Below are 14,699 nucleotides of genomic sequence, written 5' to 3'. Positions count from 1 at the left end.
CTTTAATGCAGAAGATGTAACTCAATGCCAAAATATAATGTAATTAACATCAAAGCAGCAATCAGAGTGAACTTGATATTGTATGAAGATTGTATCAGACTTGAAGTCAAAGACACTGATAAATAGAAGAACTAAGAACATAATCAGTATCACTTTTGCTGTTCACTCATTGAAAACTTGCAGTTTCAATTATTGAATTTATAGAAAAAACCTAACCACCCATGAAACAAGCACAAACTGTGTTACCTTTACAAGCTGTGTTACCTTTACACTCTGTGTTCAGCTCCACGAATGTGCGATATATATATATATATATACCCAAATCGGATAAGCATCAGACACTTGATAATATATATATATATATATATATATATATATATATATATATATATATATATATATATATATATATGTGTGTGTGTGTGTGTGTGTACCCAAATCGGATAAGCATCAGACACTTGATAAAGACAAAAACTCTTTCAACTCATCATAATGCCTTTAGCTCTCATCCTTTGTTCTTTTTAGAGATCGGTCAAGGATGCAGGTATTAAAATAGTTTTGCAAAATGTCATTTTTCTTGTATACTTAAGCTGATTGGGACGTTCAGATGAGAAACATCCATACTGAAAATCCTCTAGTAAATAATAATTTCTGTATGGAATAATATAATTTGGATGATTTTTTTTTCCTTTATGTCCTTGTATGTCCTCTTTCCCTTCTTGCTATGTCATGCACTGGGAAACATCACGTGTTCAAATTTGATCTTTGTTCCTGTGTCCATGAAAAAGTTGAGCATAAGCAACAACAGGATTATACCATGATATTTGCACATATAAATAATTAATGACCATTCTAACAAGTTATTTGTTACAAAATGGGGTAAAAAGAAAGGAAAAGAAAGAAGAATGCGTCTATCAAACCATCCAAGTCTACAGGCCCAATAAAGTTAAGAAAAGATCCCATGAACATACCTTAATTTCCTAGTGCCATGCTCATATCATCTTACAATAGCCCACGTTACCTGACAATCTAATACATATGTGGGATGTCATTCAGCTTTCAGGAAGCAGTCACCTTGAAATGTGGCAGTAATCCAATGTGGAAAATGACAATTCTACATGTCAACCACTTCATATGTATATGCCTAATGGTGGACTTCTCACAGGTCATACAACTCTATATCCTATCACCAACCGCTTCATGACCAAATGCAACTGGCTTCAGTTCTCAACATCAATTTCAACTTCACAAAGATTGCTAAAAACTTTTGCTTTGCACATTCTTCCATATTTGTTCCTCTACTCATTCTCTTCATCCTAATCACTAACCTCACACATCTAGCCACCTCCTTATGGAGATCTACCCAACCCAAAATGGCTAGCGACTGATCTAAACCCCAAAACTAAAATTTTCAGTAAAAGAGAACCACTCTTCCATCCTTGTACCCGCCCAAATTCTTCAGCTCATTAAATCCATCAGAAGAAGCTGTAAGATGATGATGCTAATTCTGATTCCTCAGTAATATAAGCCATGACCCTTCTCCAACAAAAAAAAAATAAAGCAGAAATTTAGTAAACAAACTGCTAATTCTACTTCATCCCATGCTAGGCCAACCCAGCACTAAGAGCTAAAATTATCCTCCGAAATTGCCATGCAAGCATTTGCAATCATTCTAAGCAATAAATGTAACAATGACTTATGCTGACTAAGCAAACTGAAGAAAGGGCTTGCTACTGACAATAAATTATAGAAACTAATAAATGCACAATAATGACATGCATCTCCCAGAAAAGTCAAATTCATTAATTAGCAAGCTAATCAATTTGATAAAGATTGCGCTAAAATAATCAGAAGGTAGCAGCATCAAAATTTGCATTGATTATGGACCAATAACTTGAACAAGAAAGAGCAGAGACATACCTTGCACTATGACACATTGCAGAAAATGCTAGCATTTCCTCATTAGACAACTTGGATCACCACTGAACGACACAGAAATCATGTAGCTTCCAGTATCTCATAAACAAATGTATAAAATTCAAAGCAATGCGACGTGTAACATCAACAGCATGGTTGCAACAGCTCAAATAATTCAACATCACAATAATTCGCCGCAAACACATTAAAAAATAAACAGGTGAAAGTATAAGTGAACCTCAGCATGCACAAGGCAATATACCAAAATAATTAGAACTACGAAAAGGTGCGACCTTTTCCTGCCAAAGGACTAGAAATACACAAATAAGAAACAAGAAAGCATCAGACGCACATATACTCACCAAACAAACCTTTTTTTTTCATTCATGATCTTATTAATAATACTGATTTTTTTTACTCAATGAGTATTCTGTCCATTCTCAACACCCAGACCATACAACACGCCTGCATATCTCTCAGTGGAGCCGTTGAAGAACGACTCCTTCAACTTCCTAAATGTGCACGAAGTGAGCAGGCTGTCCGATCCGGCCTGGTGGCAGATCCCGACCCTCTCGACATCGAGCAGCTCCGCGAGCTTGTTGAGCCCACCATGGAGGCTGTTGCAGAACTTCATCAGGTGTTTGATGTCATAGACCGTCGGGAAGTAGATCTTGATCAGATTAAAGAAGCCGGCCTGGGTATCGGGAAGGTTCTGACAAGTGAGCAGCTTGAGAAGGTACCCAAAATCATAACCACTATGAAAGGTGACCCAGTGGACAGAATCATTGAGCACGATGCCCGACGACATGAGAAGCTCTCCGAAGCGGTTGGTGTCGATGCCCCTCTCATTGTTCTTCTTGAAATCGATGCCACTCTGGCGGAGGAGCTCGATGGAGTCGGATGCAAATATATCATGGTGGACGTCAAACTCCCGGAAGTTGAACTGCCAAACACAGCCGTGGCCGGTGCCGCAGGTAGGGAGGTTGCCGGACTCGTCCGAGAAGGTGAGCCCCAGCTGGATCAGCTTCAGCATGTCGACGTTGGCCTTGAGGGTGGCGTAGTTGAAGTCGGAGCTCGTCTTGAAGTTGCCGAGGGGGCGGGCGACGATGCCCGGGAACTCAGTGTCCATGGCAACATACGGGAAATCATCAACAATCTCGCGAATTAGAGCGAACTCCGCGTCGACGTTATCGTTCCACACCTCCCGGATCTGGACGGTCTCATTCTTCGGCAGGATGGACGACATCGCAGAACATGAACCAAAAAACCTAGCCGATCTAAAGGTCGAGCAAACCCTAACCCTTAATAAAACCAAATCGAGAGATGGAAACCCTGGAAATGGGAGGAGAGGGCCAAGATCTAACCTCAAATGGGTGGAATCTGGAGGAGGACGCAGCGGATCTCGCGAGATCTCGGCGAGGAGCAGAAGGGGGAAGCGGGAGAATTTAGGGTTGTGGGAATCTTTTGAGGTCGGCGGAGGAAGGGGGGAAGAAGAAGGGATTTTTTTTTGGGAGGTCAAGAGAGGCGCTTCAAGGAGGCCCACAGGGGGACGAAGGGCCTTTAAGGACGCGCTGTTCGCCTCACTCCCATCATCGCGTCGCGGCGGAAGGGGAGAGGGTCTCTCGCTGGCGGAGAAAGAAAAAAAGATCGGGAAGGAGAAGATGAGGATAAAAAGTACGGCCCCCCTCTCCTTCCCCTGCCCTGCCAGCAACGTCCATGTCCGAACTATCTTCCACGTGTTCCATTTTAAATGGCTAAGATGGGACACTAGGCCAATCGTCAGATGACGCGTGTTGACGTGGTTTCTCAAGCCTCCACCGGTAGGAACAGAGAACGAGCAAATGACTAATGGTGGGCCCGGTGCAACGCGTGTCGTTTATTGGCGGTGAGTGGTTTCTTTTTATTGGTTTTAGTTTTGATTTTTTTTTTTAATCTTTCTCCGATGGAAGGCGGGTGGTGGTGGTGGTGATGGTGATGGTGATGAGGTCTGTTATGGACCGTAGCGTTGGGGCCAGAAAACGGTTTCTACAAGTTTGAAACTTTTTAAGCCGTCAAGATAAGGAGCACAGCAGGATGCGGGATATCAGGATGGACACGAGTCATCGGCAGATGGGAAGTGGGAACACCGAAATGGACGGCAGGTTTGAAGGGCTAAAGCTGCTAATGGGCTATGGAATTGTCCGACAGCGTGGGCCCACTTTTGGAAAGTAGGTGGCAACCGCAGCTGGGTAGTGGAGCCTGCACGACGTCAAAGACGGACCCAACCCTCCTCACAAAACATCCAGCGGATGGATACTTGCCACGAAGCGACTAAAAAATGAAAATATTTTTTCTAATTAATGTAAAAAAAAAATTATTTATACAAATAATTTAATTTTTAATTTATTTATCAGATTGATTCAAAAAAAATAAAATATTATTTTGAATGATATTTTATCATCGCCTCGTCATCTCTCATTTTTCATATAGATGTTGTCAAAAATAAAAAAAATAAAAAAATAAAATTATCAAATAATATGATATTTTTAAAAACATCGTTTGGAATGGCGTTTTTAAAAACATCATTTAGAATGACGTTTTTAAAAATACTATTAGAAATGATATTTTTAAAAACACCATATTATTTGACGATTTTAATTTTTTTCTCAAAAAAAAAATAGTAAAAATTAAAAATAAAAATAAAAATAAAAATTTTAAATTTATAAAAAATAAAAATTTTAATTTTGATAAAAATAAAAATTATCATTTAAAATTAGCATCTCCATTTCAAATTATTTTTTTTAAAAAAATATCTAAAAAAATTGATGTAAAAAAATTAAAAATACCATAAAAAAAGAATTGAAAAGAAATAGAAATTATAATTCTAAATTTAAAAAAAAATAAAAATTTTAATTTTAATTCAAATAAAAATCAACATTTCAAATTACAATCTCCTTTTCAAATTAATTTTTTAAAAAAATATCATAAAAAAATAAAAAAAATAAAAATTATAATTTTGAATAAATTTTAAAGAATAAAAATTTTAATTTTAATTCAAATAAAAAAGATAATTTTAAATTATTTTGTCCATTTAAAATTAATTTCTTTAAAAAATATATCTCAAAAAGAAATCTTAAAAAATTAAAAAATAAAAAATATCATAAAAAAATGAGAAAAAAATAAAAATCATAATTTTAAATTTAAAAAAATAAAAATTTTAATTTTAATTCAAATAAAATTCATCATTTCAAATTACTTTCCCCATTTCAAATTAATTTTTTTAAAAAAATATGTCAAAAAAATAAAAAATTAAAAAAAGTACCATAAAAAAGTAAAATATTTAAAAAATAAGAAAAAAAAATAAAAATTATAATTTTAAAAAATAAAATTTTTAATTTTAATTAAAATAAAAAATACCATTTCAAATTACTTTCTTCATTTTAAATTATTTTTTTAAAAAAATATTCCAGACAAAAAAGTAAAAAAATGAGAAAAAATAAAAATTATAATTTTAAATTTTGAAAAATAAAAATTCAAATGTTAATTCAAATAAAAAACATAAATTCAAATTATTGTTCCCATTTTAAATTAATTTTTTTAAAAAAATATCCCAAAAAATCTTAAAAAATTAAAAAAATAAAAAATATCATAAAAAATAATAAAAAAATAAAAATTATAAAAATTATAATTTTAAATTAAAAAAATAAAAAATTTAATTTTAATTCAAATAAGAAACATCATTTTAAATTACTTTCTCTATTTCAAATTAATTAATTTTTTTCCCATACCGCACCGTACGTAGCTGTTCGTGCCCGTACCAGATCGAGATATACCAGTGCGGTCTAATTCATCTCATAATTAAATTATCTGATATATTATTATTATTTACGTTATAAGTTTTATAGCCCTTTTAGCATAACTTTTTCTCTCCTAATGTTCTGAGACACATTAGAGTATGTGTATCCATATCCACAAAGCATAATATCCGATCATTTGAAATTAAATAATATAATATAAAATTAATAATTAATAATATTAAATAGAATAAAAATATCAAACGTACAAAAAATAGTACAATAAAAGTTTCAAAAATACTAAGTATAAATCTAAAAAAAGCTAAGTCCCACAAGGACGTCGTGGTGCCCGTGGTCGCTTGGACCTTCTTAGGAAGGTCCTCAACGGCTGCTCCTGCTCCTGCTGTGATGGCTCCTCCCCTATATCAGTGGAGGAGGTCTGCTGGTCATGCTGCTCAGGAATAACTGATGCTGTCGGATCATCTTTTTTAATTTTTATGGTACTTTTTATTTTTTTTAATTTTTTATTTTTTTGAACATCTTTTTAAAAAAAAAATAATTTAAAATATGAAAAATAAATTGAAATGATATTTTTTATTTGAATTAAAATTAAAATTTTTATTTTTTTAAAATTTAAAATTATAATTTTTATTTTTTTTTCTCATTTTTTCTTTTTTATGATATTTTTTATTTTTAAAATTTTTTAAGATTTTTTGTAGATATTTTTTTTAAAAAATAATTTTAAATGAAGAAAATAATTTAAAATTATCTTTTTTATTTGAATTAAAATTAAAATTTTTATTTTTTAAAATTCATTCAAAATTATAATTTTTATTTTTTTCTCATTTTTTTTTAAATTTTTAACTTTTTTATGGTACTTTTTATTTTTTTTAATTTTTTATTTTTTTGAACATCTTTTTTTTAAAAAAATTAATTTAAAATATGAAAAATAATTTGAAATGATATTTTTTATTTGAATTAAAATTAAAATTTTTATTTTTTTTAAATTCAAAATTATAATTTTTATTTTTTTCTCATTTTTTCTTTTTTATGATATTTTTTATTTTTTAAATTTTTTAAGATTTTTTGTAGATATTTTTTTAAAAAATTAATTTTAAATGAAGAAAATAATTTAAAATTATCTTTTTTATTTGAATTAAAATTAAAATTTTTATTTTTTAAAATTCATTCAAAATTATAATTTTTATTTTTTTCTCATTTTTTTCTTATTTTTTCCTTCTTTTATGATTTTTTTAAAAATTAATTTGAAAAGGAGATTGTAATTTGAAATGATGATTTTTATTGAATTAAAATTAAAATTTTTATTTTTTTAAAATTTAAAATTATAATTTTTATTTTTTTTCAATTCTTTTTTATGGTATTTTTTATTTTTTTTACAATAATTTTTTTCAGATATTTTTTTAAAAAGATAATTTGAAATGGGAATACTAATGTGAAATGATAAATTTATTTTTATCAAAATTATAATTTTTATTTTTTTATAAATTTAAAATTTTATTTTTTATTTTTTTTATATTTTTCGTTGAAAAAAATTAAAATCATCAAATAATATGGCTTTTTTTTTTTGACGTCGAATGGAGAAAAAAATGGGTGACGTGGCAATGATAAAATGCCATTCAAAATAGCGTTTCATTCCTTTTGCATCAATCTGATAAATAAATTAAATATTTTTTTTTATTAATTAGATAAAGAATTCAAAAAAATAGCGAGGAATCCTGTGGAGAGAATGGGCAGGCGTGTCTAGAGGAGATGCACGACTCCGGATGCAAAAGATAGATTCTGGTGTGATTTGTGTGGTGGTGGGAGAAGGGCTCGTCTCGTACCTGAAACAAGTACTCCTATGAGGCCGAACCGCTTCGAGTTGCAAGTTCGACCCGGTCCACGCTTTAGACCGACCGGGGAGGATTGGGGGACAAATTTGGCAACGGAAAGCACCAGTTGGGCTACAGAAGCCGTAGCATGATCGACTTGCTTCTCGTCACCGCAGTGAGCTTAACGGTTAACTTTCCCGGTGATCATTAACCCTATGAAATTGCACTGTCAAAAGTGCACTTGTAATAACCAGGACTGACAAATTGGTTGGGTCAAAGTTCAAATTTTGGTATTTTTGACCGGACAGAAATGGCAGCCCCAGAGTTGTGTTGCAGCACAAGTCAATGTTCTCAAGAAATTGCTTCAGAATCAAAATTCTGAGACCCGAGTTCTACCTGTTTATAACATACCTGTTGGCTTCATAGTATGGCAAAAAGATGGGTCACCGCAATTTCTCCAATTCCTCCCGGTTAAAGGTGCTGAGTTTTCTAGCAAGATAAAGCGTGCATGTTAGACAACATACAAGTCGTTAAAAAACGAGTCGGAGACTTAAATCTTAATTTAAATGGAAAGAAAAGATCAAACATACGAGGAGGTAATAAGCATGGAGACGGTGAGCAGATTTCCAGGAAGTAGCTCGGAGAAAACGATGGGTGGGGATGGATCCGAGAAGGCACTTAAATGGCGATGAATTGATCAATCCCGGCAAGCTGGAAGATGACCTTACGCCGCCACGCTAAACTGGGTTGCGACCTTGAAACTCTTGGATGCGTTCTTCATTCAGACAAACTAGTCCATGGTCCCGTCGGAACCGTGTGGAAAGCAGCATGGAGCTACCTCACTTGGGAACGACCAACCATGACTATGACCCCAGAAAAAATATTTTGCTAAGTGATACTGATACATGCAACCGTCGACCATATAAATCTAAAAATAGTTGGAGAGTATGGACTCATCAATTCAATAATTATTCTTGCATATGATATAATCAGTTGAAGTTTCATCCAGTCAAACATTGGCAAATGGGTGAAGAGGAGTATTCTATTGTTTAAAGTGAAAGGAGTGCACATCCTTACCATCACCTGTCAGTGCCAATAGCTGAATCTTATACCCTACATTACATACACCACGTGGCCATGCACATACGTAATTACAACGCCTCATTCCTAGAGTAGTGCAATAAGATGAATGCTTGATTGAGCCCACAACAACGAGCAGCCATAAGTGGCTGCATGCACGACCATACGGTGCATGCAGTATAGGGCAAAATTTCTTGTAAAAATGGTCATTTCCAAACTCTAAAATGTATTTGGACAGAAGGGCATGCTGCTACAGTGATATCCTGGATTAGTTCGAAGGCCGATACGGGATATCCTTATTTTAAAGAGTTTTTTACTCCCTCAAATCACGTCTCACAAACCTTAAAAGAGTCTCTAATAAGGAACCAGAGCATTATCTGCAAATCATGGTGCTACATCCTTGCAAAGACTTCAATGACCTCTCAGCATCCGTACCTGTCCACTTAAAAGCTTTCAAGGAAAGCAACTCAGGTATCATAAGAGCAGCAACTAGCTTCCCTATTAGAAGTAATAAAATTGGATATATCAAGTGATTCCCAAGATGGAATAAGAAACCAAGCACTCCAACGAGCAAATATCAGAGGATTCTTCAAATTCTAATTTTCATAGTTTAAGACCGTTTAAATTTTAGGATATCAGTAGACTGTCATACAGGAACAACAGAATTATCTCAAACGGTACAAAGAAGGCAAAAAAGAAAGGTTGTTCATCAACTTTCTCTTCACAAAAAAACAACTTCCACTTGCCAGGAGTATCATCAAGTCGGTACACCTTAGTCAACTTCCACTTGTCACATCCATTTTCTACTTCAGATAGAGAGAACAATCACTGGCACAAAAAAAGTAAGGACAGAAACACATTTCAATGACTAATATAGATTGCTAAATACTCCTTACCAACTGTTTAGAATTTTACATAATAAAATGCTGTAGACGTTGCCGGTTGACTCAATCTTCACTCAGATTCAATCACAATTTAACAAGAATAAATCAAACAGAGAAAATGCATGATGGAAAATGACAGTAAGGCTGGTCATAAAAAGGGCTGCCTCTCTAAGCATAGCAACCTGATCAAGGAACTTGGGCGACCACCACATGCACTGTCATGCAACTATCAAGGTGCATCGAAGATGTGAAGCATAAGATACACAGGTAATTGTCAGCTACAACGTTAAGTTTTTGGGGGAAAAAAGCACAAAAGAAAGTCATCAATTCATTAACTCAATAACAATGTCGGTTTTCTTTGCAAAAGAATGAATTCCAGAACTGAAGACACAAGGAGTTGCATAACGAGAGGACAAAAAATCTTTTTTCACATATATGAGAACTAGGGAATGCGTTGATCTATCACAAGCAATGGTGCTTTGATATGGCTATGAAAACGAATAAAAGGCAGAGAGACACGGTATATACACCTCTGACCAATAAAACTGCAGCAACACACCTCTCATACCAAAATCTTATCAATATTAAAGTAACAGAAATAAAAAAACAAATTTTCAAGGGAAGGGAAATATAATATAAACTAAAACATAACCTTTAGCCTGAAAAATTTTGTAAGTTCACCGGTCATCAAAAAATATATGTATGGCTTGGGATACAGTTGGACATGTTTGCCATCAGATTTGTAGTCTGTCTTGTATTTTGGTTAAAAAAATGTTTCGTCCTTCATGCCTTGGTTACAAAAGAAAAAAAGTGGGGTGATGATTTTAAAGTTCCTCAAAGTCATCAACAGTCCAATAATTCAATCCCGAATTCCTCAACCGCATGGTTAAAAATAATAGGCACCAAAACAAACCTATAACTTGGTTCTGAATTTCAAATATAGTATAATCCTAAATAAGCTCTTTTTGGCCCTTCAGTTTTTAAAGTGAAATTCCTACTCCTTCCTAAAGTCAAGATTTGTGGTCCAACCAAGTGATGGAGAATACAAAGAAATTACTTACATCTGACCCATACATATTGCCAGGATCTGCAGGAAGAACATCAGTATCAGATGCTTCCACCAAATTAAGCTCACCTTATAAACTGCACAAACAAAAATGACATGATCCCATAGGAAAAAAAACAAGGAATAAAGACCAAGCAGCCTCTCAACTGAATCACATCAGAATTCTCCCAATTATTTCCCATGAACAAGCTAAAAAAATGTAGCACTATGTGCAGCCTCATATGCCATACTTTTTTTTTCCGTTCAAACACATAGTTGGATCTTACATAACAGATGCTGAGAACTAAAAGAGAAAAAAATAAAATATAACAGACTATCTTCAATCATCTTAAGACAAGGTATTTATAATGATTTGTTTGACAAGAGCTTTACTTTTAAGGTTTGCTAAATGTGAACATCCTTAAGGATCTTCAACAACTTAAGAGTGTTTCCTTACAAAGTTGAGATATCTTCATAGTCCTGGAAATGACTGTCAGAACATTGATATAGATACTTTTCTCAACATATCAATGTCAAATATCACTAATGATGATAATATTGGGATGCCAATGGATGCATCCGTTCAAGGCTTCCCAGCAAATGATGAATCTTAAGGCCACTCTAAACAAAGAGAAGATGGATTACAAAAACAAGAACAAGAAGATATCCTTCTCCTTGTTTTGTTTATTTCATCAAATTCTTTGCTCCATATAGTCAAAATATCTCCATAAAAACTCAATCATCTTATAGAATTGTCACACCATCCTGTTAAACCTTTCATGCACCTTAGAAATACAAGAACTTGTGCACACCATCTCACCTTGATTCACTATTTTGTGATAAGCATCTTAAACATAGAATTAGCGAATCGATGAAAAGTATAGGGACAAAAAAGAACATTTTTGCAAAATTCTCCAGCTAAGGATACATGAAAATAACCAACATTCAAACAATGCATTCCCAAATTCTAAAACTCAAAAAACACAAATATATGCATATGAAGATACTCAAAACACAAAAACCAAAGACACGGCACTCTGAAGTGCATCTGACTTAACAAAGAACTAAAGGTCACTTGGATGCCTTACAATCATAAGCATTCCACACCTTAAAAAAACACAGTGAGTCCTAATATGGCTCAGCAAAACAATATAATCAAGGCTTGCGATTGTATGCATGAAAAAGAAGCGTCAAAAAACACCCCACTAGTTATGTTGCATGTTTCCCATTAAAAAAAGACAATATCAATATAAATACTTATTCAACTACCCTTGATAAATCAATTGAAGATGAAACAGCTAGACATCAGCATTTACAATACTTGCTATAAGTGCCCTAAACGTAATCCTATATGATCTCATGCATTGCAACTAAGGCGGAAAAAAATTTATCTCCAATGATTTGTATATGATGCACAAAAAGAACTTGGATAAGTGGCAAAGTAATGCAAAGGAGAAACCTAGATTAATGCAGGAAGAAGGATTAATAAAAAATAGTTCAGATTTCAAAACAGGTAGAATGAACTTGATTTTAGAGACCAAGAGGGCAGTTTGCAGTAGCTCTGCGACTGATAAATGCCAGGTTCACAGACTGCAGGTTATGGGTGATCACTAGATTAAAGGACGACTCAAGGTTGCTAAGGGCGCCAGGCGCCCTCAAGGCGCTAAGCGCTGAAAAAGCGAGTGCCTGATTGAAGTCCAACGCCATTTTTTTAGGAAAAAAAAAAAGAAATAAATATAGTCTTTTTTAAAACTATAAGTCTTCATTACCACCTATTGTTCAAATGATCTAATCCAAAATTAAAGGTCTTCATCAGATTTTTTGTCTAAACACCATACCCAAAAGACTAAAACTTTTCTAAGTTTTTTGTTTTCTCCACTACTTACACAGGGCAGCCTATTGTTCCATTCTAAAAGTCTAAAACTAAAAGTCTTCATCAGATTCTATGCCTAAGTTGTCATAATGATCATCTCCTCCATCATCAAATAGGTCATTCTCTACGTTCTCCTCAATCTCTTCTTCTGAACTAGAACTAATCTCTTCATGATTTTAGTTTCGTGGCTCTAAATGTGAAGTTGAAGCTACTGCTGTTCTTGACCTTACTTGCAATCTGGTATTTTTTCTTCCTTCTCCAACACCTACTGCCCTAGCTACTGCACCCCATGTCAAGTCATCATCATCACCAAACATCAAATCATCCTGTTAAATTGGAAGCTAAACAGCCAGGAGAACAAAATCAATTTTAATTGGACGCCAAAGGCGAGTGCCTAGGCAGCAAAAGCGCTCGCTTGGTTGAAGGCGCCTCGCCTAAAGGAGGCTGAGGCGCTTTCAACCAAGGGCGCCTTGCTTGAGCACCTAGGTGCGCCTAGGCGAGCACCTTAATAACATTGGGACGACTTAGGTTGGTAGGTCGGGCATGCTCAATAGTCAGCTTCAAAGTGCACACTCACACACCTAAAACAAATTAATTTATGGCAGACTCATGTATGGTTAGCTCATTTAACCAAGAAAAATGTTTACATAGCTTATGTGAGTGAGTGAGTGTGAAAAGAATGGTTTGGGGGTGGGGGGGGCGCCGCAAGAGAATATATGATCCATATACAGAAGAAGGAGCTCAAACCCCCTCCATTCTAAGCAGCATGATGATCAAATGCATTAAAACAATATCTATACAATAAATTTGGTAGCACCTCCTTAATATTCAGCACATGAAGAAGCACAAACTTGATAAGTCAACTGCTCTAAAAGAGTTCTCCATGGCAATTTCTTTTTTTAAAAAAAAAAAAAATACACCAAGCATATTACACAACGAGTAAGAAGCAACCTCAAACCTCCATGAAACGGTATGATAAAACAGGATGCTCCTCTCTGTCCACCACATCCTTCCCCATCAGTTCCTCCCAAGCGGGAGCGACCTGCAAGTAAACGTCTCCTGGAAATCAAATTTCTTTGATGACGTGAAGATAGATGCATATACTTCCTTCGTAGCATGGGCTGGCATCATATCCACTGCCTTGAACCTTTTACCACCCCCATCCTTCTTCCGGTCATCCAAAGTACCATCTTTCTCATTAATGGCATGCTTTGTACCACTCAGACATGTACCCACCTTCTTCTCCTTCCTCCCCTTCAGCCGCCCCCTCTCCTCCTCCATCATCTCCCTTAGCGCTCTGACTTCCTCCGCGCTTCCATTAATCACAATCTTATCCATATTCGAGAACTCTTTATGACAAACCAAGCAAGTCGATGACTCGACCTCTTTCAATGCCTTGACACTCAAAACGTGCCCGCATCCACGGATCACCAGGAATCCATATTTCCCATTGAACTCTTGACCGGTGATCGGGCACTGAAACTTGGTCTCGGAATCGGCAGCACTGGGGATCGGGGTGAGATGGATTGGGATCATGTCCTTCAATCCCCGGATGTGGCTGAACTCCTTGGGAAGCTTCTTGTGGAGGAGGGCCTCAACAAGCGGCTCCTTGTTGAAGAGGTTGCCCAGACGGTCGATCACACACGGGGGAACGAGAGGCTCAGCGGACAGGGCGCAGGTGGTCCATTTGGAGAGCCGGGTCTCGTTCGGATCCACCTTGTCGGGCTTCTTGGTGGCGTACATGTTGAGGTAGCAGTCGCGAGACTCGGCCCCGGTGGCGCCGCCATCGCCGCCGCCGCCGCGGAGGCGCAGGCGGAGGGTGAGGGCGGAAGAATTGGGGATACCAGCGGCCGCGAGGGAGGATGAGTCTGGTAGGGGCTTACCGTTGAGACAGAAGTAAAGGGAATCAAGAGTTAGGGTTTGGGAAAGGAGGGATTGGGGGAGGAAGGAGAGCTTGAGGCGGCGGAGGGTGAGATCGGGGGCTAGGATCAGGGCTCGGGTGGACAGACCGAGGTCGGGGCATCGTACGAAAACCCGGAGCTTTTTCTTGGACTCCATTTCTAGGGTTTCTATTTCCCCTCTTTATCGGTGCAGAGAAGATTTCAGAGCGAGCTTTCGGACGCAGAGCAGGAGGTATTTATCGACAGCGCGCTCTCTCGAAAGAGCCCTTCGTTGGTTATCGGATACGGATGTCATATAAAACTACTTTAAGCGCGTGGAGGACGCGCAACGGTCAAAAGATCATCTCTGACCGCTTCACAAAATATTAATTACAACTCCCCTCAATTACAAATA

The 14,699-nt window shown here is 35.8% G+C and overlaps 2 protein-coding genes across 5 annotated transcripts; both read right to left on the bottom strand.

Moving 5' to 3' along the window:
• Nucleotides 1–2,272: 2,272 nt before the first annotated feature.
• LOC105050714 (probable CCR4-associated factor 1 homolog 7) lies at nucleotides 2,273–3,585 on the bottom strand. Its single transcript, XM_010930834.4, has 2 exons — nucleotides 3,282–3,585; nucleotides 2,273–3,194 (listed from the first exon to the last, which is right to left on the bottom strand). Exon 2 carries the CDS (start codon nucleotides 3,161–3,163, stop codon nucleotides 2,336–2,338), a length of 828 nt encoding a protein of 275 aa, XP_010929136.1. The 5' UTR covers nucleotides 3,164–3,194; nucleotides 3,282–3,585; the 3' UTR covers nucleotides 2,273–2,335.
• A 5,602-nt stretch (nucleotides 3,586–9,187) lies between these two features.
• LOC105050716 (uncharacterized) lies at nucleotides 9,188–14,575 on the bottom strand. Of its 4 annotated transcripts, none has more exons than XM_010930836.3 (3): nucleotides 13,356–14,575; nucleotides 10,548–10,629; nucleotides 9,188–9,430 (listed from the first exon to the last, which is right to left on the bottom strand). In XM_010930836.3, exon 1 carries the CDS (start codon nucleotides 14,460–14,462, stop codon nucleotides 13,422–13,424), a length of 1,041 nt encoding a protein of 346 aa, XP_010929138.1. In that variant the 5' UTR covers nucleotides 14,463–14,575; the 3' UTR covers nucleotides 9,188–9,430; nucleotides 10,548–10,629; nucleotides 13,356–13,421. The 4 variants fall into 4 exon arrangements, with proteins under 4 accessions (XP_010929138.1, XP_010929140.1, XP_010929141.1 ...); XM_010930838.3 differs by having other exon boundaries at nucleotides 13,363–14,575; XM_010930839.3 differs by lacking the exon at nucleotides 10,548–10,629 and having other exon boundaries at nucleotides 13,363–14,575.
• Nucleotides 14,576–14,699: the final 124 nt, after the last annotated feature.

This window comes from Elaeis guineensis, chromosome 8 (genome assembly GCF_000442705.2).
Source record: "Elaeis guineensis isolate ETL-2024a chromosome 8, EG11, whole genome shotgun sequence".
Lineage (NCBI taxonomy): Eukaryota > Viridiplantae > Streptophyta > Magnoliopsida > Arecales > Arecaceae > Elaeis > Elaeis guineensis.
The sequence above is the reverse complement of the archived record's forward strand: the minus strand, read 5'-3'. Positions and strand labels throughout refer to the sequence as shown.